We start from the raw sequence: 24,081 nt of genomic DNA on the forward strand, positions 1-24,081 counted from the left end.
TAATAGAAATATATATGTATCGTTCTCTGCCCCCAGTTCCTGGCTCAGAGCTCCTAAAACACTTGTAATTTCCTAAGTGAGAAGAATGCTAGGAGCATATTTGGTTCTAATATTTGGTCTTTGACCCTAGTTCCTGACACAGAGCTCCTAAATCCCTTACAATTTCCAGAGAGATAGGAATTTCTTTTGTTTCTAATGAGGTGACTCTTGGTGCGCTCCTGGATGGGGCTGGTCACCAGAAACACCAAGCTATGATTAGAAGCCTTCCCATTTTCCAGAGAGAGGAGAGGGGCTGGAAATGAAGCTAATGATCATGCCTACCTAATGAAGCCTCCGTAAAAATTCCAAAAGCATGAGGTTTAGAGAGCTCTAGGGTTGGTGAACACGTGACATGGAGATGCTAAGAGCTGTGCCCAGAGAGGGCCTGGGGGCTCCACGACCCTTTCCACACACCTTGCCCTACTCACCTCTTCCATCTGAGCATACATCTATATCCTTTATCACATCCTTTTGTAATAAACTGGTAAACAGTAAGTAAACTGCTTTCCTGAGTCCTGTGAGACGCTCGAGCAAATTAACCAAACCCAAGGAGGGTTCGTGGGAACCTCTGATCTATAGCAGGTAGGTCAGAAGCACAGGTAATAACTTCTATCCATCTCCAGATAGAACTGTCAGAAGTGAGTTATATTGTAAGACACCCAGCTGGTGTCACAGAACTGCATGGTGTGGGAAAAGCCCCACACATCTGGTGTTGGAAGTATTGTGGTGTGGTGGTAGAGCAAGAGTAAAGGAGAAACACAAGGGGAGGACTACGTTTTTCTTTACAATTCCTGAAACCCTACTTTGTACATATGGCGTGAGTTTGGATTTCAGGCATTATTTCAATGGGTATGTGTGTGTGTGTGTGTGTGTGTGTGTATATATATATATATATTTTTCCCCCCCCCGGCTGTGTTGGGTCTTCGTTGCTGCACGCGGGCTTTCTCTAGTTGCAGCAAGTGGGGGCTACTCTTCGTTGTGGTGTGTCGGCTTCTCCTTGCGATGGCTTCTCTTGTTGCAGAGCATGAGTTCTAGGCACGCAGGCTTCAGTAGTTGTGGCACGCGGGCTCAGTAGTTGCGGTGCATGGGCTCTAGAGCGCAGGCTCAGTATTTGTGGCACACGGGCTTAGTTGCTCCACGGCATGTGGGATATTCCTGGACTAGGGTTCAAACCCGTGTCTCCTGCATTGGCAGGCGGATTCTTAACCACTTCACCACATTGTCTGAGTAATTTCCCCAAAGTGGTTACAACTAACCAAGTAACAGCTATCTAAATTTTATCTGAATTCTCAAATGTGATACATTGTCATTGGAACTACTTTTTTGAAGTACATTTTTTTCTATAGAGTTGTATTAAAGAAGCTCTTTAGGAGAAACAGCAAGATTTTTAAAAATTTTAGAACCATCTGGAATAAAAAAATCTAGCTCCAATCACGAAGGGCTAGCCTTAAAACTCGTTCTACAGTATACTTTTTTTTTTAAGGAGGATGGTCTTTGTAGGAATCAATTTTTGGTTTTCTACAAATTTTTGTAGGAACCAATTAATAATCAGGGACAAATTCAAAACTCCAGTTTGAACTGGCGTTACACTGAAACTTATACTGCATTCTGTTGCTTCAGAGTCTTTGATCATTGGTTCACTGCAAATTTGGTGAGGAGAATTCACTTCAACTCTGAAGTCAAATTTCCACAAGGCTTTTGTAATAACATCACCCTTAATGCTCTTGAAAGGCTTCTTGCAGTTATCACAATATGTTTACATGTGACAATCATACATTTTATAATTAAAACGATAAAGAAAGATTGTTAATTCCTGAGTCTAACTTATTGCTATTGTGTGGCCTAAGGTGGTATCAAATGAATATGGTGGCCTTGTGGGGCCAGTGACATCTGTGCTGGAAGAATTGGGAAGGCTGGCATCTTGCTCAATCCTGACCTGCAGCACTCCCGGCAGAGTACTTAGCAGAGTACTTAGGAAGTACCTGCAAGGGAGGAGAAAATGTGCCCATGACAGCACTTTCCTCACACACATCACACTTTCCATCCTCTCCTCTTTGCTCTGTTCATTCCCTCTCAAATCTTGAGGTGCATGAGGAAGGAGATTATTATGTCTCTAGAACACGGCACGGAATCAGCCTATACAAAATTAATGTAATTACTATGTTGATTTCCAGATGTTAGCTTAATGCCAGCCTATTAAAACTTCTAAAGATGAAGCTTAAAACAAACAAACATTCTGAGTAAACACCCAAATAAAGACACACCAGCATATTTAGTGATAATCTGAGGCAATGCAGAAATCTCTGGATAGGGCATTTTAGAAACTGGTTCTCTCCATCACCAACTGCAATGACAGTCGGAGTTTTCTGAGGTCCTCTTCAGTCTTTTGCTTCCAAAGAGCCTCTGAATTCCTTGCTGCTTCTGGTCCTTGGCCTCTTTCCAGTCATGCCTCTGCCCTGCCCACCCTCGCCATCCTCTCCCAGCACCGTTTACAGTCACATCCTCCTGACATCAGTGCTGTGCCTCACTAGACTTTGCCCCCAGGGCTGGTTTCTTATCCAGGGTTTTGAAATTCAAAGGGAAAAATCCTCCTTTTGCTCCAACCTGTCTCCCTTCCCTCTTCCTTCCTCCCCGCACATGGGTGGGCACAGTGGGTCATGAAGGCACCCAGCCCTAGCCTGGGAGGGGCCCCTACTCTCCCTAGTTCTGTAGCCTGGAGCAGGTTCCTGATGCTGGGGGAGTCTCCGATCTCCTATTTATAAAATTTTGGATAATAATTCTTATTTCCTTGGATTGAAGGAATAAAAGAGGTAATTCACATATGTAGTAGCTGGCTCATTATAAAGCCTCAACAGAAGGTATTATTATTAACTTTGGGTCTTTTTCTACATTTAGTTTTTTAAGCTTTTCTGTCTCTACCTGTAACTGTGAAATTATTCTCTGTTTCTTAGAATGGCTTGATTTTATTTTTTTCCCTGATGAGAGTTTTTGCTAAATCTCTGGGCTCCTGGAAAGTAAGACTGACAAGAACCCAAAGACTAGTTGTAGTTCACCATCTTGTAGTCTAGACTGTTTGGTTCTAAAAATCTCTACAGAACGTAAATTCACCACTTTCATGTGATGTTTTTGGTTATATTAGAGTGTTGCAAAATTGCTCTTCATTTAATCTTACTATCCTTAATTATAATCCTTGTTCTGGGCTAAAATCATTCTATTCTTTAATAATTCTAAACTATTATTCAAGCTTTCATCAAGTGATTTTTAAGTCAAACTGCATAGCTCTCTCTTCTTGAACGACCAAACTATACATTCCTCATGTTAACAGTCTCTCATAAGTAAATTTCTAATTATATGCCTCCCCAATTTCCTCATTTTCTGGAGTTCTTTCCTGGATTGAGGCACCAATGGTGAAATTGTGGGTATAACTGTTTAGATAATGCATTTGTAGCATTCAAAATCATTAGCTTCCAAATCCTACTGAGGAAATATAGCTGAGACTCAATGTCTATAACTTCTGTAGCCTGAGGTTTTATTTGAAATGTTACTCTTAAATTAATTATGCCTACCGATGTTAAATTTTAAAAACAAACACCAATAACACCAATATTTGAGAAGTAAATGAAATTAGCTTTTCCAATACTTTAAACAAATCCCAAGTTAAACTAGAATTCAGTCCTAACTTGTTCATTTTTACTCTCCCTCTAAGATGAAATCTAGTCCTGGCCAAATCATTTTAATTAAGCAATATGACTCTGAAGGACAATCCAAATAAGGAAATATACAAATTCAATGCTGATATACGCTTATTAGCAAAGTTTCTAAAGAGTATGACTCTTAGGATTGATGTATACGGCTATACACATACCGTTATTCATTATTATGGTATATAATTGTCTTCAAACCTATTAATGGCTACTTTTCAGTGCATATTTTACAGTCGACAGCTGATACTGGGGGATTATTATTGGCTATTTCTGGGCCATAGGTATAATCATAAGTCTCTGAAGTATATCCTCCAGAGATATACCCCAAGGATTTCAACTGCAATTGCCCTTGAATAAGTTTTTCTTGCACTGACTCTTGGAGGACTTGTTTCATTTTTTTGGCTCTTTTAAGTTTAGACAGAACATCTCACATGGCCATTTGTGGTAGCTTTCTTTTCTTTCTTTTCCCCTTTGTTATTACTAGAGTTGTTTGTGTTTACTATTTTTAACTTTCTCGTGACACTTTCCCAAGAATATATATTTGTTTGTAATCCCCTTGAATTTCTAAGGGCTAGCATTTATTAAGACAGCTTCATCAGGCCTGTTCCAGGTTCCAGTGAAGCAGTCTATTTAGATTTACTGAGGGGTCCAAGGAATGCTAACAGGAATTCAAATATAAGCAATTGTACATTTCTGCCTATACATGCATTTCCTACTTCCTGCTGAATCCACACAATTTATGCTTCTTTGTGATTTACTCACTCATTTTGTTTGCTGTATTACTGCAAAATAGAAAAGTGAGATTTGGGGTTTTGAATTGTCTTATGACGCTGTAAGTGAAAAAAGTTAATCTGGTCATCGCTCATCACTCTTGCAGATGTTGCTAAAAGAGAAACAAAGCTATATTCTCGGGATTTTGCATGCTTACCTTGTCTGACAGCTAGTGTGGTGGTATAGACCAAGAAGAGGAGGATGTAATTGAGGAAACTCTGGAAGACTGGTGTATTGGCATGGAAATCTTCTGACAGGTACTTGCTGGTCAAGCTAATTCCACAAATAAGGAGGGATAACACCTGGCCTAGAGCCACAGAGATTAACATCTCCCTGAGAAATAAAGAGAAACATAGCAAAGATCAGCATTAAGTCCATTAGAACAATCACTTAAAATTTACTGAGCACTTGTGCCATTCACTAGGCTAAGTGCAATAAACAGTATTTCTTTTAATCCATCATAGCAATGCTACCTTACTGGGGTTTTGCAGAGGAAGAAACCAAAGTTTAGAGGGGTTAAGGAATTTTCTTACAGTCGCATAACTAGGAAGTGGCAAAGCTGAGATTTGAGACCAAATCTCTCCAAGTGATCCTGGCTTCTACCTACTGAGCCCTGGAGCTCTGGGGGGGGAATTAACATCATCCTGATGCCACCATGGCATGAACAAATGTTCAGAAACCTGAGAGAGAACCTGAACACTGATGAAGCAGGACCATATTCCAACCTTGTCCTCAGGTTCTTGTACCAAAAAACAGAGACTTTTTTCTTCATAGACCAAAATCTTGGCTCTAGGAACACTTAGGTAAAGGGGCCATACAAACCCCTGATAATCTAAAAGGACTATCTCCTCTCCATTCCCAGATATTGAACAGTTTGCTCTAACAAGCACTAATAAGCACTAGTCTCTGCTCTCCTCTGCTCAAGTCGCAGTTGCTGACACATTAAAACTCTCATTCACGAAGGAAATTTAGTGACTGAGGGGGTACAATAAGACATTTCAAATTCTGTGAATATTTTCTGTGGCTTTTTTAATAGGCACTGACCCTACAGACCACTGTGGTGGAGATTACAGGCAAGAGTCAAACGGTTCACTTTGCATAGAAATAAAACTCCCATGTGGGCTTTATGGTCACATCCACCTGTATGCTCTGACACAGGACAAGCCCCTGGCTTCTGCAAAGCAGACTTCTGCTCTCCCCAGGGGTCTCATCTGACTTTCCTGGTTTATTTATTTAAAGAAAAATGAACATAAAATAAGCAAAGAGTAGTATTTCTAAACAGAAAAGCATTAGGCAGAGCATCTGCAGCATCGCATATTCCCTCCCCCATGGCGGATGTGAATCCATCTTTCTGGAAGGGGCACTGGACCCCTGGGCAGGGTTCTGGGTGGACACCTTGGTGGTATCCTTCTTTTTAAAAAAGGCATCCATCACTCATTCCATTTGCTTCCACGAGGAGGACAAATTGTGGCAATGCATGTGGACCTATGAAAAAGACTCTGCAGAGGTTAGCCTGTAACATACTGGCAGAGGCTGCCTTGGTAGATGGGTAGATTGCTCTGTTTCCAGGCACTGGCCCTGACCCTTCAATTCAATCTTCATAAAGGTGTCAGAGGAGTCAAAGCGATATTTTTAAACATATAAGTTTAAAATGTCAGTCTATTGCTTAAAATCCTACCCTACAGATGATACCCTATAGATGGTACCCTACAGAATGCAGTGATCTATAAGGCCTATGTTACACCATCTACAAAGACATCTACAAAGATGTCTGCCAACATTTCCTCACATCCCTCTATATTCATGCCGCTTCTCCCAAAGGGAGCTGGGGTCTATTTTCCTTTTCCAGAAGCTGAGCTGGTCTTGTGACTTGCTTTGACCAACAGAAGGTAGGGGGAGATGTCATGTGACTTCTGGTCCTAAACCTTAAGAAGCTCTGTGGCTTCCATTTTCTGCCCTCTTAGGACACAGCTTCCATGTAAAGAGCCAGAGCTAGACTACCGAATATTGAGAGGCTGTGTGAAAAGAAGAAGGGAGACCCAGCCAACCACTGCCACCTCAGCTGAAGTACCAGACATGTGAGTGAGGATTGTGGATCCTCTGGCCCCAGTGGAGCAGCGCCAACCTGAGTCATGTGGAGCAGAGATGAACCATCCCCAGTGATTGCTGCCCAGTTGGAGAACTGTGAGAAATAATCATTGGTTGTGTTGTTTTAGGGCATGAAGTTTGGGGTGGTTTGTTATGCAGCAGCAGATACTGAAACAAGGCCCTCAATACCCTCCCTCCACTCCTACTACCGCAAAGCTCTGCCTCCTGCTTCCCCACTTTATTCCCCCATGAAGCCAGAGCTCCAGACCTACAGAGCTACTTGCACTTCTACAATGAGTCGTGGTCTTCTTTGTTGGCATTCCTTTTCACATGTTGTTATTTCCAGAATGTTCATCCCGACGTGTCAGTCTGACTCTTATTCATCTTTCAAGATTTGGCTCACACGTTATGTGACTCCCTTTAAAAAGTCTTCTCTGCCCTCTCTTCCCTGGGATATATCTCCTTTACTTCTATATCATTGTACTATAATTATTGTTTTTACTGTGATGCTGGTATAATGTTCTTCACTATATTTACAGCTGGGCAGTACCATTCAGAGGAAGTAGAAAATGGAGAGCTTCAAGACAGTGCAGAGGTAGACCTAGGCAACACTGAACAGTTTTGTTGAAATGAAAGGATGATTTCAAAAAAAAGAAGAAAGAAAAGCAGAAGTAGAGAGAAGTACCGGATTTAACTCAAAGGTTTTTAAGCCAGCCTAAGAGAAGTGTGATACCCACTAACAAAAACCACGATAAGGAGTTGGTTTTAGTGTAAAGATAACAAACATTTTTGGTATATTGAATTTGAGCTGCCAAATGAACTTCCAAATGATCCAACAGTATTAGAATCATGGGATCAGAGTTGGATAGGGAGGTCAACCAGGAGAAAAAGATGTGGAACTTTTACATATAAGAGTGGCGGCTAAAGTACTGGAAACGGATGCTAACAACATGGAAGGAAGAAGAGGAAATAAAATAAGAAGGCCTAGGAAGTCTTTGGAGAATCCCCAGATTGGGGTTAGGGACGAAAGAAGAGGCACATCATTGGAGTCAGAAGTGGTTTGAAGGCTAAGGGGAAGACCAAGATAGTTCTTTATGTCAAGGAAACCAAGGGAACAGAGACTTTCGTGGAGGGAACAGTTGTAATATTGAATGTTGCTTAGAGGGCATGAAGAATGAGGACTGACAAAAGATGATTTGTAGTCACTGCCAGCCTTTGAAAGACCACTTTTGGTGGTCAGTACCAGAGCAACACTTGGTATCATGGAAACAAAGGGAACAGAGAATTTCACAGAAGGGATAGTTAGCGGTGACTAATTGGACAGAAGTGGTGAGAAATAAAGGTGCTGACTTTGAAGAATTTTAAAGAATTCCAAGAATCCTTTGAGGAAGCTTGATCTAGTCATACATAACATAAAAATAACAAAAATAGTTAAAATAATAATGTTTAAAATGATTAAAAATAATTTAGAGTGGATTCATGATTATCCTCTCATTGGGTCACTCTTACTTGCATAATAACTTACATCCTTAAGTGGAAGAGAAGCGGGGAGAGTTACAGCTCATATACCAGAGAGTGGGTCCTGGTGCTGAGTATGTCCACTGGAGATGCTGTGTATGGAGTGTGTCTCCTTGGGAAAGGAAGGTCGACGACTACTGCTAGGACATGGTAATTCCTACAACTGCTTAAGTTACAACCATGGTATTTGAAACCTTGGTGATATCCTGAACAAAATCAAGCCACAAAAAAATGACAGAGTGCTTACATAAGAGAAAAAAAATTTTAGTACTTCTGATGTATATGTGCCAATATGTTGAATACTATAAAACAGCCTTCACATGCCAGGCACTATGTATGCAAAGATGAATAAGACATAGTCTTTGTCACTGGGGAACTACTAAACCAAGATTTTGGAGCTTAGTTCCCAAGTAACTTACTACAAAATGGACCCAGGTAAGATGAAATAGCAATAATAATTCATATTTATTAAGTTCTTTCCATGTGCCGAGTCCTAGGCTTAGAGTTATACATTCTGTCTTATTTAATCCTCATAATAACTTTACAAGGCAGATATTGTTATGGTTCCATTTGCTAGATAAGTAAACTGATGCTTAGAGAGGTAAACAGCCAGCCCAAGGTCACAGAGCCAGCAGGGGGAAGATTTGGATAGAAACTAAGTCATATGATTCCAAATCCCAACCTCCTAATTACTATGCTACACCATCATTATGCTGCCAAAAAAATACTCTTTTCCCTCACAGAGGGCACAGAACACAGTGCTAAACCTAAGTGGCTGGTTTCCAGAAATATTCTGGGGAAGGTGAAGACAAAACAATTCGTCCCAACTGACTGATGAAAACTCTTCCACCAAGACATCTGTAATGTGTGCCTTTCAACAGAGGTCAACACAAGCTTATTCTTGTTTCTTCATCCAAACAAAACAGCAAATCTGCTGTATTCAATTTCTGCTTTTAATTAGTGGCCGTGTCATTCAGCTGCTGCTGGTATGATCTGACAGAAAACGCACATTATGGTTTTGTCCATCACGCTAATAAACGTGACTTGTAAAACAGGAAGGAATGGAAGGGACCTTTTATCAGATTAGTTCACCAGTCCTTTCCCAAGTGAAGGGAGCTAGTACTGGAGCTGTTGCAAGTCTGCACATCTGAGCTAAGTTACTAGAATCACCAAAGCAAAATAAATAAAAATATAAATAAACCTAGATGTTGACACTCGGCTGATTCCACCTCCTACTCCTCTCCACTGCCCCACCATCTTCCTCTCATCAGATTCTCCTTTGTTCCTTTTTAGCACAGAGCAAATCCTTTTGGTGATCTGTGCCTCAGAATGTCTTCCTACCACTGTCTCTGCCTATGGAGCTTTTCAGTTCATTTACTGTCACCTTACCCCTGCTAACAATTTTTTCCCACACTAACCACTACAGCAGATCTGTGGTCCCTTCACTTAATTCTTCATGAACTTAAGGTACCATCTTCTCCAGGAAGCCTCCCCTTGGCCGCCCCTTGCTCGCTAAGGCTGAGTGAAGTGTCCTTCTCTGTATGTCCCTATCTCTACTTGTGCTCACCATACTGTATGACTCATGAGTTCCTGAAAAGAAGGGAAGGTATTCTAGTCATTTCTATATTCCTGGTGCCTTGAGGACTCCTGAATGGGAAGGAAATAAATGCTCAATAAATACAGAATGAATGAATGAACAAATTTACAAGTGAAAAAATATCTACAAATGAAAAAGATCAGAAGGTTTGAAAGACGGCTGCTTAGCTTATCTTGAAAAACTACCAGCTCTGAAAGACAAAAAGTCTCATTTTCACTGTATTCCTTCTGCCAGTTAGACACTGAGATTAATAAACTCTTTTCTGGTGCATTTCTGAACAAGCCTGGTAAGGTGCTATCTTGCAAAAATGATGCTAAATACGGTGCCGGGTGGAATTTTATACTGGGAGCTGTTGGCTATTCATGTAGTTTATAGAATAGCACACCAGATGCATTCTAACATAGGATACAGAGTTCCTATAATTTTAGCAGCAGAAATGGAGAAGAGACTATGATACACATTTTCATCTTTGTTTATGTGTTTAAAAGGACATCCTATCCACTTTAAATTCAGAATGACTAGACAATGAAAAATGTATGAGTCTCAGGAAAAAGTGCTGCTGGAAGCTGAATACCTGTTATAATAGAGCTTGTATTCATAAAGACCGACATAAACCATTACCACAAAAGCTCCGTTCTGTTAGAGAAATAGACGTTAGAATCTTGTAAATAAACTTGTGTTTTACAAAGTAGATATTCAAAATAATAAGATTTAATATAAAACAAGTTGAATCTCATTTTCTTCCCTTAGTTATAAGAATACATTCTTTTAAAGAGGTATGAAAAATTTCAGCATAGAGTTACATAATCATATTGCTTTGTAATTCTTTGGTATGAGAGTGAAACAATTACATCATCATCTTGAAGGAGAGCACATCAAACTTTCTGCAGAAACATCTTCATTCTGTTAACTATTCTCAGGCAAATCATGTCAGATCTGAATCAGCATATGAATTCAGATGTACGTACATAAATAACACGTATGCTGCCTTGACTAAACACAGTACCACTTGAATATGGGAAGAATGTGTTCTACTATGTTCTTTGACGATATTGCTGTTTTCAGAAGTTAGGACACTGGCTTCTTGAAGATCTTTGCTGAAAGGCTTTATTCCATTTAAGTATTAATTAGACTTCTATGTAAGGAGATTATTAGGCAAGAAGCAAATACACATCTCCAGAGGTTTTTACATTAATTGGAGTTTCTTTGCCTCAGATTCTGTATTCATGGAATTTAACCTGTTCTCTGGTTCTGTGGTATCAGTTTCTTTTCTTTTTGTTTTTTAGAGGAAACCAAGTAAGTCACAAGGAAGCCCTCGTAAACAATATTCCACTGAGTCCATGAGGTAGTAAGTGTAGGAGACATTTGAAACTCTAGTGTGAGAGGATGAGTCACAGATGTGCATGTATATTAGATGTTGTTTGTCTAGAGAAGTGGGACAGAACAGTGGAAAGCACCAATAGGGAGTTAGAAGCCCCTGGCTCTTGAGTTCCGTTGATTAAGCTCCATGATCCTGCACATCTCCAACTTTGGGCTCGGATTCCTTCGTGTAAAGTAAGGATACTTTAATTGACGAGTGTGTAAGATACTTATGCTCCCCTTCAAATCTTCTTGGTCTCACTGTCTCCAAGGTATCCTAGCTCCAGTGGTGGCTGCCATGACAGACTGTGAATAGACTGCAATCAAAACTGTGTGGGCCCCGCCCAGTGGCCCCGGGCCTCATGCCCATTCTGTGTGCCTTGTGCCTTCTGCCCTGGAGATTCCAGGTTGATGCTGAAGGCCAGACCTTGTGGGGACCTAGTTGGTGCCCACTCATCAGCAACTGGGAGGTGCCGGGGAATTATTGCACTTGAGCAATAGGAAACTAAAGCAGACAGATAGATTCTTCTTCCTCTCCCCCTGGCCCTCCCCCTGACAGACTGTCCCGAGAAGCAGTCACTTCTGCAGGTTCTCTAAAGATGGTCCTGCCTCACAAGGTTCTCTGTTGGGTACTCAGTGCCCCAGAACTGTCCCTCCCTCCTTCCCTTCCTCACTCCTACTCCCTGGGATTACAGTCCAAACTAAAGTAGCGGCACTTAAGCCTGTGCTTTCTGGGGAACTCGAGCTAAGATAATGAGCTCTACATTTCCTTCTACTCTGTAATTCTCACTTACTTTTAGAAGACACTGATGTGTAATCATTAACTCTTGAGATTGGTGTCTTCGATCTTAAAGTCTATTCCTTCTGTGTATTTGATTAAACTCTTTGGTAGCTGAGTTAGCAGCAATGTTTACTCATTTATTATGCACACACTCTGCAGGTTTGGGGATTAGCTGCAGAGAAAGAGATCACTCAGTAGCATTTGCCAAGGCCTGCTGGGTACAGGTTATGAGGAAGGGATGCTTGGTCCCTGCCTCCAAGAAGCGTGGAGGGGCATGGAACTTAAATAAGTGAAGCTACTGTACCTGCATAGAGAACATAAAAATACCCATGTACTCCAGTAAGTCTATATAAAATTGCTAGAAGTTATCAGAGATAATTTCAGTCTTTAAAACTAGGCAAAGAATATGTCAGTCCCAATCTGACATATACACACTACTATGTATAAAATAGATAACTAATAAGGACCTACTGTACAGCACAAGGAACTCTACTCAATACTCTGTAATGACTGATATGGGAACAGAACCTAAAAAAAGAGTGGATACATGTATATGTATAATTGATTCGTTTTGCTGTACAGCAGAAACTAATACAACGCTGTAAATCAACTATACTCAATAAATTTATTTTTTAAATTGGGCAAAGCAAATATGGAAAGGTTTCATGGAGAACAGAGTTTTGAGTCAGTTTTGCTTGTTTTAAATAATGGAAGAGAGTTAATTTGGTATTTTGAAGGTGGCATATTATTCCAGGAAAAAAGAATGCTGTGCTGTCTCAGAAGCAGAGACTGACACGCAGAATCACTGGGCTGGCCAGTGAGAATCATAATAATAGCAGAGATGGGTAAAGAGAGGTAAGAAGCAGAAGACCCTAAAGTGTAGGGTAGTGTTTTAATTCAGTAAGAATTGTTCTTTGGAATTTCTGAGCAAGGGAAATAAAGTAAGCTTCTGCCACACATCCCCAAATTTCTCTGCTCATTCCATTAGTCAGATCTAAACCCTGCTTGTATTATGGGGGAAAAGTTTCAATAAGGAGCAAGAGGGAAGAACCCGATGTCTCTGTGCAAGTTTGGCATCCCTGAAACTCCACTAGCTTCATGGTAAATCCACCTCTGACGGAGGCATGCTAGATACATCTGTACTTTCATCTCAGCATTGCAAAGCTGCAGGCTTTTAATACTTGCTTCTTCAAATCTTCAGCATAGCTTTTTATGCATCTTTCAATATTATTTGCAGAATGTTGCCATCTTGTTTTTCTTGTGTAATATAGCCGTGTTTACAGTGATAAGAAGAGGAATTTCTCCAGTAGTATTGATATAAGGATTTTGATCATTTCTTAATAAATAAGAAATACCAGTTGAGGCAAAACAATGATTATTATATTTAACGGAATTTTTTAAAAAGTGATGGGTTGTATGACATTAAACATAACTCCCTTCCCTCCCCCCACAAATTGCATAAGTTATTTTTATGTTATGGTTGCTTAGTTTTTTAACTGCTTGCTAACAATATGTCAGGTTATATCTTAAGGCACACTGTATACTTAGAGCAAAGTCCACCCTTAATAAAAGTAGAAGTAAATGCATATTTTGTCTTATAAATTGTCTTATTGACAATTACAAATTGTAGCTAATATTTTTGTCACATGTGATTAGATTTCACTGTGTTTGTTTTACTTTGCCACATGGCTGATGGAGAAAGGTCAGATTAAGAATAAGAAGTTTCAGCTGAGCACTTTTTTTGGTTATTTATTTATGGTACATTGTGGTATTACCTCTGACTCAGCTTTTGTGTAGAAATCATTTTTAAGGCAACAATCCTCTTTGTGAAGCTTAGTTACTGAGATGATACAATTGTTAAATCCTTTAACCAGACACTCACATAAACTGGCTACTATGAATCCCCTCTGGCAGCACGACAGCCACTCCTCTGTCAAAGAATCTCATACACCTTAAAGGAGTCAATCATCCAAAGAAACCACTGACAAAAGACCACAGTTTACATGATTCCACTTATATGACATGTCCAGAACTGGCAAATCTACAGAGACAGAAAGTAGATAGCTTGTTGCTGAGGGCTAGGGGGATGGGATCAGGAGGTGATAATTAAAGGGTAGGGGGTTTCTTTTTGAGGTGATGAAATGTTCTAAAATGACTGTGGTGTTAGTTGCACATATCTGTAATACTAAATACTAATATTCTAAAAAGCATTGAATTTTACACTTTAAATAGATGAATTGTATGGTATGTGAATTACATAATATCTCAGTAAAGCAAAAAGAAAGAAAGAGAAAGAAGGGAGGTAGGAATAAAACAGGTAAGGAAAAAAGATAAAGAAAAGAAAAAATTACACAGCAGTTAAAAAATAAAGTTGCAACCATCTGATCTACAAATTAAGAAACTGCACCAGGGTCAATTTATATGTTAAAAATTAGTCAAGCTTAATTATTTTCATTTTTTCCCGCACATATAAACTAATGATAATATTTTCTTCCTGGATCCCAGGGGATCAACTTCTATTTTCCCCTGAGATGTGTACTCTCACTTTGGAGACAACTGACTTAAAAGGTATGTTTTTTTTTGGCGGGGGGCGGGGGGGAGGTTTTGCGGTACGCGGGCCTCTCACTGCTGTGGCCTCTCCTGTTGCGGAGCACAGGCTCCGGACGCACGCACAGACTCAGCCGCCATGGCTCACGGGCCCAGCTGCTCCGCGGCATGTGGGATCTTCCCGGACTGGGGCACGAACCCGTGTCCCCTGCATCGGCAGGCGGACTCTCAACCACTGCGCCTCCAGGGAAGCCCCTAAAAGGTATGTTTTTAATTCTTAGCTTGTAAGGTTAAAACTTTTGTCATCTTCCTCCAGAGATCCACCATGCTGTCATAAAATAAGAATATGGTTTTTGTGTGTTGTTTTTTTTTTAAATCTTTATTGGAGTATAATTGCTTTACAATGGTGTGTTAGTTTCTGCTTTATAACAAAGTGAATCAGTTATACATATACATATGTTCCCATATCTCTTCCCTCTTGCATCTCCCTCCCTATCCCACCCCTCCAGGCAGTCACAAAGCACTGAGCTGATCTCCCTGTGCTATGCGGCTGCTTCCCACTAGCTATCTATCTTACATCTGGTAGTGTATATATGTCCATGCCACTCTCTCGCTTTGTCACAGCTTACCCTTCCCCCTCCCCATATCCTCAAGTTCATTCTCTAGTAGGTCTGTGTCTTTATTCCTGTCTTACCCCTAGGTTCTTCATGACATTTTTTTTCTTAAATTCCATATATATGTGTTAGCATTTGACCCACCTCCTAGAGAAATGGAAATAAAAACAAAAATAAACAAATGGGACCTAATGAAACTTCAAAGCTTTTGCACAGCAAAGGAAACCATAATAAACAAGACCAAAAGACAACCCTCAGAATGGGAGAAAATATTTGCAAATGAAGCAACTGACAAAGGATTAATCTCCAAAATTTATAAGCAGCTCATGCAGCTCAATAACAAGAAAACAAACAACCCAATCCAAAAATGGGCAGAAGACCTAAAAAGACATTTCTCCAAAGAAGATATACAGACTGCCAACAAACACATGAAAGAATGCTCAACATCACTAATCATTAGAGAAATGCAAATCAAAACTACAATGAGATATCATCTCACACCAGTCAGAATGGCCATCATCAAAAAATCTAGAAACAATAAATGCTGGAGAGGGTGTGGAGAAAAGGGAACCCTCTTGCACTGTTGGTGGGAATGTAAATTGATACAGCCACTGTGGAGAACAGTATGGAGGTTCCTTACAAAACTACAAATAGAACTACCATATGATCCAACAATCCCACTACTGGGCATATACCCTGAGAAAACCAGAATTCAAAAAGAGTCATGTACCCAAATGTTCATTTCAGCTCTATTTACAATAGCCCGGAGACGGAAACAACCTAAGTGTCCATCATCGGATGAATGCATAAAGAAGATGTGACACATATATACAATGGAATACTACTCAGCCATAGAAAGAAATGAAATTGAGCTATTTGTAATGAGGTGGATAGACCTAGAATCTTTCATACAGAGTGAAGTAAGTCAGAAAGAGAAAGAATATGTTTTGAAATGGATAGATCTGGGTTTGGATCTTGACTCTGCCACTAAGTAGCTGAGACTCGTCTATTTTCTTCAACTATAAAATAGGGATAAAAATACATATCTCTCAGGGCTGTCATGAGGACTAAATGAGACAGTTGATATAAACTTCCTACTACAGTATCTGGCTCATGATAAATACTCAGAATAATAGCTCTTATTACATTTTAGCACACTTCATAAGTACCAAATACGCTTATTGATTACTTAAATATATCTGTATGATTGCATTGCATCCCAGATTTATTTCCTCAAGTTCTGACTAATTAATTTATTCCTAAATATGGAAAGTTTAAAGGATTCCTGCTCTTCATAAATTGGGGGGAAGGAAAGCAAAAAAAAAGCAAATGAGGAATTTTTAAGGAGTCTTACCTGACATGACTATTATGAAACTAACAGATCTTAGTTTTAAATAGGAATTTCTGACTTGAATTCTCACACTTGCTAATATCTTCTTGGAGATTAGGAAAGAGATGACTACATTTTAGGCCAGCTGTGTTGCTGTCTTCTTTCTTGATGCATTTTTAAATGACTTTGACATTTTTCATTACAAAATGTTTTTAACTTTGCATTTTGAATTATGTTAGTGAACCCTAAGGCCAAATGGCAAACATTTAACTTTCAAATCTATTGAATAAATAAAAACAAAGAAAGTACAAGTGGACTGGTGACTCACTTTCTTTAAAAATAAAGACTCATGTCAAATTCCATTATTTTATCCCACATTTACCAAATTTGTATGCATGAAATGTAGTGTATTTGAAGGAGAGCAAATTGGGAAAATTAGATTCCACTAAGTGCTGAACTTCTCCACACACAATTAAAACCTGCTTGAAAAATGTATAATCAACTGAGATCATCAATTATGCCTTTTACTTGGAAGAACTTAACAGGGAACTCAGGATAAATAAATAGGGAAGCCATGCCTCATTTTAGAAGACAAATATATCTGCCTTTGCTTTCAAGTCATAAGAAGGTTCTCTGAGTGTAGACTAGCTGACATTTTCCACCTCATTCTTTGCATCAAAAGATGATTCCAACTGCCCCATCACAAGGATCTGAGAGTAAAGGAGTATTTTTATCTCAGTACTTCTGACACACTGCCTTGAAAAACAACTCAAAATTACATCAAAATCCAATTTTTGCAAGATGGGCTAGAAAACATTTATTCTAGAGGAAAAGGTCTTCTGAAAGAGTGAACATTGGCTATTTACCATAATCAAATGTTATATATTTAAGAGATTTGACCTGTTGAAATTTCTATTGTAGGGATGATTCTAATATAAAAAAATCTATTATTGCCACTCCTGCTTCAGGGTTAAAAGAGGAAAAGGCAATTAGAAGATCAGAAGGAAGGGATGTCCTTAAATGGGAAATACCAAAATGTTCTCAGCTGCCTTTAAGATGGAAGAGGACAGAATTGGGGGTGACGGGTAGTGGGAGGACCTCCTGAGGCCAGGCAATTGAAGGAGGATTTTTAAATGTTTAAGACTCGAGGCAGGAGTGGGGGCTGGTGGAAAAAGAAAAAATAACAATATTAAATCGAAGAATGTGTTCAAAGACAACTCAGGTTGGTTCATAAGGCACACAATGTTCCAACTTTTTAAAAGGTGCTAAGACTAAGCATTATGGTAAACACAGCAGGCCCCCCCAGAATATCAGGCAGATTACAAACCAACGGTGCCACAGTGATTTTTTTTCTGAAGATGAGCCTTCTCATTAAATTCGTGCTCTATAAAAAAGAGATTAGCCTATTCTTATAAGTAAAGTAGCTGCCGAGGCTATCACTGAAAACCAGCCTCAGGCGCTCAAGTCGTGTTCTTTAAGAACATGGAAGAAAAGACAAATGAAGGGTCACTTATGTAAACATAAATCGCACACTCACGTTCTCCTCCTTGAGCTCATTGTGAAATGCTGTTGAAGGTACCAGCTGTGCTCTGAGACACTGGCTTTGGTGAAATCCAGTCCCCAGGGTGCGAAGGGACAAGGCGAGGTGCCTTCCTAACCTTCAACACGGCTTCAGTCGGGTTGGCCCTCTTACAGCAGACACTGCTGGGCAAAGCAGTCACTTACTGTCTCCAACAGAAACCATTTACAAACCACCTTTCCTTCCTTTTCAAGATCTGGGGAAATCCAAGCAGTTTCAGATCTTTGGCACATTTCACCTAGCTCACCTGTGTCACTTAGTAAAGGCTGCAGCAATGTTTCCAAATTGTCCAAGGCACAGAGGTCATCCAATGAGTATGTGGCAAAATATGAAAGAAGACAATGTTAATATTTTGATGTTAAGGTTTTGTCTTTAAAATTAAAAAAAAAGAGAGAATGGCCTCATTCAATTTTTTAAAGTTCGACTAACAGGGAAATTAGGTAAAACTTCAAGAGCTAAAAACAAACACTCTAATTTTAATTCTAACAAATTTTTTTTTTTTTTTTTTTTTTGCTAAAGGCATATTTCCTATCTCTCCACCTCTCCTCCAGCCTAACTTCTTGAAACCACCTATCCTTAGATGAAACAGCTGCAGTGATGCAGCCTGGTGGCTGGGAGCAATGCTGAGGCATTACCACAGCTCCAGCGCACTGGTAAACCAAGAGGGCTCACCGCCTGCTTGAGATGCCTCACCTATAAGCAATTTGGGATCAAGGAAATATAGGAAAAGGACACTTGTTATCCCCCTTTGTTTTTAAATTACAGAAGCTTATAGCCTTGGAGGATTTCTGCTATATTATCCTGGCCCCAAAAAACCCAACGTACAGCACTATGGCTCTCTTCCTGGAAAATGAGTTAAGTCGGCATCCTTCCAGCGTTGCTTATATGGGACCCACGTGGGCCCAAGCCCTTTAACATTGTGTTAGTAACTCAGTATGGCATGTCTACTCAACAGAAAAACAATTTCCCGACACTTTAGTATTTTGAACCACAGCACCCCTAAACAAGAGAGCTTCAGACGCCATCCCTGGTTCTCCTGAAAATCTAACATTTTGTTTTTGTTTTTGCTTTTCCCCCCAGTTTTACTGATGTATGATTGACAAATAAAAATTGTATATATTTTGGTTTTACGATGTGATTTTTTAAAGGTGTATAACTTGATGATTTAACCTATGTATACACTGTGAAATAATGACCACTATCAAGTTAATTAAACATATCCACCATGCCACAGTTACCCTTTGTGTGTGTGTAATGAGAACACTTAAGATCTACTCTCTTAGCAAGTTTCAAGTATAAGTACAGTATTAACTATAATCACCATGCTGTGCATTAGATCCCCAGAACTTATGCATCTTATAACTGCGAGTTTCTACCCTTTGACCAACATCTCCCCATTTCCCCCACCCTCCAGTCCCTGGCAACCACTATTCTACTCTCTGGTTTTATGACTTCAGCTTTTTAAAATTTCACATATCAGTGAAGTCGTACAGTATCTGTCTTTCTCTGTCTGGCTTTTTTCACTTAGCGTAATGTCCTCCACGTTCATCTGTGTTGTCACAAATGGCAAGATTTCCTTCTTTTTCTATGGCTCAACAACGTTCCATTATATATAAATATAAAATATATATATAATATATATTATATATATAGTGTGGCTATTGTGAATAATGCTGCAATGAACATGGGAGTGCAGATATATCTTTGAGATACTGATTTCATTTCCTTTGGATATATACCCCAAAGTGGGATTCCTGAGTCATATGGGAGTTCTATTTTTAATTTCTTAAGGAACCTCCATATTGTCATATTGTTTTCCACAATGAAGGTACCAAGTTACATTCCTATCAACAGTGTACAAGCGTTCCCTTTTCTCTACATCCTTGCCGAAACTTGTGATCTCTTATCTTGTTGGTAATAGACATCCAAACAGGTGTGAGGTGATATCTCACTGTGCTTGGATTTGCATTTCCTCCACGATTAATAATGTTGAGCACCTTTTCATATACCTCTTGACCATTTGTCTGTCTTCTTTGAAAAAATGTCTATTCAGGTTCTTTGCTCATTTTTTAAAAATTGGGTTTTTTTTGTTTTTTTTTACTGCTGAGTTGTATGAGTTCCTTATATGTCGATATTTGGGATATCGATATACGATTTGCAAATGTTTTCTCCTGTTCTGTAGATTGCCCTCATTTTGTTGACTGTTTCCTTTGCTTTGCAAAAGCTTTTTAGTGTGATGTAGTCCCACTTGTTTATTTTTGCTTTTGTTGCTTGTGCTTTTGGATTGACACCTTAGAGTTTTAATAGTGACTGTGAAGGTGATTTGAATAGAGTCTGAATATCATTTCTTTTCTCTTATTGATCTATTTACGTGTGTGTGTGTCAGATGGAAAACAAGGGAGGGGCTAAAAAAGGTGTCGGTTTTGGAAGTGTAAGTGAACTGATACCTGAAGTACCTGTCTCTCCAGCACACAGTCTGCCAAAGAGATTAAATTCAAATGAGTTGTGTGTGGCATGCATAATGATGGACACATTTTGTTTCCTTAGTGCTCCTGAGGACTAGTTAGTTTATGTATGAAATGGATTACTTTAGATAGACTACTGCAGGGCTAAATAACTTCACTACATCTTTAAAGTAAAAATAGCAAATAAAATGAATCAAGGTACAACATCTAAAATGATGTATGCATTCTACTGAATTTAATTGAATTCTTATTAAATTACTTAGAGCAAGATAAATTAGATTATTTTTCAAGCACATTTTAGATAAACCTAATGAAGTTCTATGAGTAAGACAGGCAGAATGGGCTTTGTTTAATGACTCAGTTACTGATATATTCCCTAAGAGGGAATAAGAGGTCAGATTGACCTTGGGTCATTTCTTCCTTGGGTGAGACGGATATTACATTAACTTCAGAAAGAGTGGCTAAAAAGAGACTAGGATTTACTTTATGTTGATAGTGAAATAACTTATTGAGACATTTAATTATGTGGGTTTCCCCCGATATTTTTTTCCTCTCAGGCTTTGAGTTCCCTGGCATAAGAACACTTTCTATTGGGAAGGAAAACAGAGGACTAAAAACAGAGGGCTAAATTTGTGTCTTGAATCCCATGGAGCAGATTGTGTTAGGTGTAAGGAAGGCAGAGAGCTAAAGAGAGGAGGGCACAGAAGTATCAAGCTGGAGGAAGAGTCAAGACTAGGGCAGGTTCTACAAGTGAAATGGACCCAGAACCACCTCCTCATGCCACTCTAGGGAGGGGAAAGGCACAGACATCTTGCATTGGCTTGGCAAACCATTTAGGGAAGCTATATCCCAGGAACCAGGGCTCCTAGCCTGAATAGATTTCTGTGCCCATGGGTGGCATAAAACTCACAAAGCCCCTGGATTCCAATGGACAGTGCAGTCTCAGAAAACATGCATACTGGTAGTCCAGTGTGTTTTGATACGCATGACAGCCTGAGTCATCTGTGTGGCCCTAAGGGAATGGATGGGATTGGCAACAGTGGGATGCCAGGATTTGGGGTGAATTGGGAAGAAAGGGTACCCTTCCCCCAAATGGCTGAGACAGAATTTCCTCTGAGTCCAAAGCCAAGAAACTTGGAGTCAGATTTAATTTGTTTTGTGGAAATCTGGGGAACAGAAGGTCTCAATTTCTTCTACTCTTGGAAAACCTTACTTCCATTTTGGTTAGCTAAGAAGTCATTCATGAGTAAAGCATCTTGCTTCCCTAAAATACCCTCTTTTCCTCTTCCTTTGGAAATGTTTGGAATTTTACTATGGGGACGGACTATAGTTTCTTTGACTTTGGGAGAGAGTGACAAGTTAAGTCTGAGAGGAGGGGGAAGGGGCAGAAAAGAAAGGTTCACAAAACTAAAAGACACTTAAATTATGTGCTGAAGGATGAATGAAGTGTAGACAGGATGATGTGTAATAATACCTAGAAAAATAGAGCTATTCATATGACAATTATTCATTTTTTAAAACTATGACATATAAAATCAAAGGAGAATGGCTTAAGAACCTGCAAACATTACATAGCCATGAATGAATGGACATTGCTAATCTACATTCAGGTGAGAAATGAGGCCCTTTGAAGAACAGAACATGATAGCTGCTGTGATACATATTTCATAAAATGTTTTCTTACAGAGTGTTCTCTTCAGTGCATTCCCAATGCTGTCTGAGCTGGATCAGTGAGAGAGATGAAAGGCGCCAGTTTTCTCACTAAACTTACCCTTTCATGTCTGGCACACAAACTTTTGGTTCAGTTGACAATCCCAGAACACATCTGCAAACATTTTCCCGTTTGGTATTTATGGAAATATTTATTGAAACTATATGAGTGGAAATAGAGCAAAACTACTGAACTACTTTGGGAGTCTCTAAGAACAAAAAGGGGAGGGATGAAAGTAGAAGGATTAATGAGAGAAACAAGGCTCCATCCTCGACTAGCACAAAAATTCCTTCAAGATATAAATACTGTGATTCAACTATAATAAACTTAGAAACTGAAAGAAAAAAATGTTTTATTCCCATCAAGGCAAACATGTTAGCATAGAGACCTAAAAGCCTCAAATAGAGACACTCAAATAGACCAGAGGGTATTTTTTAATGAGCTTTGTTAAATGTTCCAGCACCATGGGGACAATTCTATATCTACTTCTCTTCAAAGATGAAACAAATACAGACATAGAACAGTGTGTTTAATGGCTTAGTAACTATAGATTACACACAAGACAAGGGGAGGGAGACATCTGAATTCTTCACAAGTATTCTGAGGTAAATGTAGACCATTGCTAACACCAGGAGAATTATAAAAAAAATAATAATGCTAACTTATAGTACAGCATGGCCAGGTAAGGGCAGGCAGTGGGGAGGAGATACTACATGCTCACAGTAGGGCATCATGGGGAAGGCATTGTAAGAGAGACAGTCTGTCAATGTCATTTCCTGCAGTCGACACGATGGCAATGACTTAAGGGTTTCTGATCCTCTGTGTCCTGGTCTTCCCTAAAGCCCAGTGCATGGAGTGGGAACCCAGGAAGCCCAGTCTTTCACAGGATCGCTGGCAGAAGTGAGTATCTGGCTTCCGGACCTACGAGGAAGATCTAATTCAAGATCCCCCATCTCCCAACTATGTGAGACAGGTGGTCTACACCTGATGCTGTTTCCCCTCTACAGAAATATTTGGAAGAGAATTGGTGAGGGAATTGCTGGAGAGAATGTGAATTTTGTACAGTGTATTTAGTTGTAGTGTCAGAAATTGCCCAAATGTGCTGTCCAAGCTCCAACTTCCCTTCACTCCATGAGCAGCAAAGGTCTTCAGAGGGTTTAGAAGCCAGCAGGTGTTTAATCTGTGCATGCAGGGACAGATGCTGAAATTCAACTGGACCGTGAAGCAAGTGGGAAGTTCAGCTGGCCTGCAGGGCAGCCACGCCAAATGAAGGGCCCGGGCAGGTCCTACACAACGACCAGCACAGACGGCTGGTACCGAACACCCAAATACTTCCAAAGGTGGAGATTTCATAATCCTCAATCCTCCCCTTTATTTCATATGCATCTTTTTTGTTAAAAAACATAAACACTATTTCTGCTATAGAAACATAACAGTTCGAGTAGCTTTGACATTTTTTGAATAGCATTTTTGAGAGAATGCTACGATTGACAAAGAGTTTATAACCTGGAGAATCATTTTGAAGGACAGAAGGGTTATTAACTTCTCAGTTTATTCACATGCTACTAATTAAGAGCCATACTTGAAATGTGGCTGTTTTGAGTTTTAATGGCTCTCTGGTAAACTTGTATCCTGAGCACGCTTATACACTAAAGGTGGGGTGTGGGGCAGGATGCCTCTAAAAGTGCCCACCATGGTCCAGAGCTATTTTAGAAATATACATCATAGTAAAGGGGCACTGTTTACTCAGAAGCTCACAGAGGGGTGACCTACTTGACCTTCTCCATCTACTGATTTAGCCTTTGTATATATAACCTCTGTTAACAAGTAAGCTTTCCAAATTCATCCCTCACTTGGAGTAACAGAACAGGAAGTCAAGATTCAAATTTTAATCCCTGGTTTGACAAAATGAGAGGCAAAACTTAAAGAGAAAGGAAGACAAGGAGGAAGAGAAGGAAGAGCAGGAGGAGGAACAGGG

General features: G+C 39.6%; 1 protein-coding gene across 2 annotated transcripts in view; it reads right to left on the minus strand.

Annotated features, from left to right (window-relative positions):
* The window catches only part of SLC35F1 (solute carrier family 35 member F1), a 486,239-nt gene that overhangs the window by 171,752 nt on the left and 290,406 nt on the right, over positions 1-24,081 (minus strand). For both annotated transcript variants that reach the window (XM_067702264.1, XM_067702263.1), the window contains exon 2: positions 4,672-4,847. In XM_067702264.1, coding sequence (XP_067558365.1) covers positions 4,672-4,843 — 172 coding nt within the window. In that variant the 5' untranslated portion in view covers positions 4,844-4,847. The remainder of the gene's footprint in view (positions 1-4,671; positions 4,848-24,081) is intronic.

The sequence above is a fragment of the Pseudorca crassidens genome, chromosome 13 (assembly GCF_039906515.1).
Source record: "Pseudorca crassidens isolate mPseCra1 chromosome 13, mPseCra1.hap1, whole genome shotgun sequence".
Taxonomy (NCBI): Eukaryota; Metazoa; Chordata; class Mammalia; order Artiodactyla; family Delphinidae; genus Pseudorca; species Pseudorca crassidens.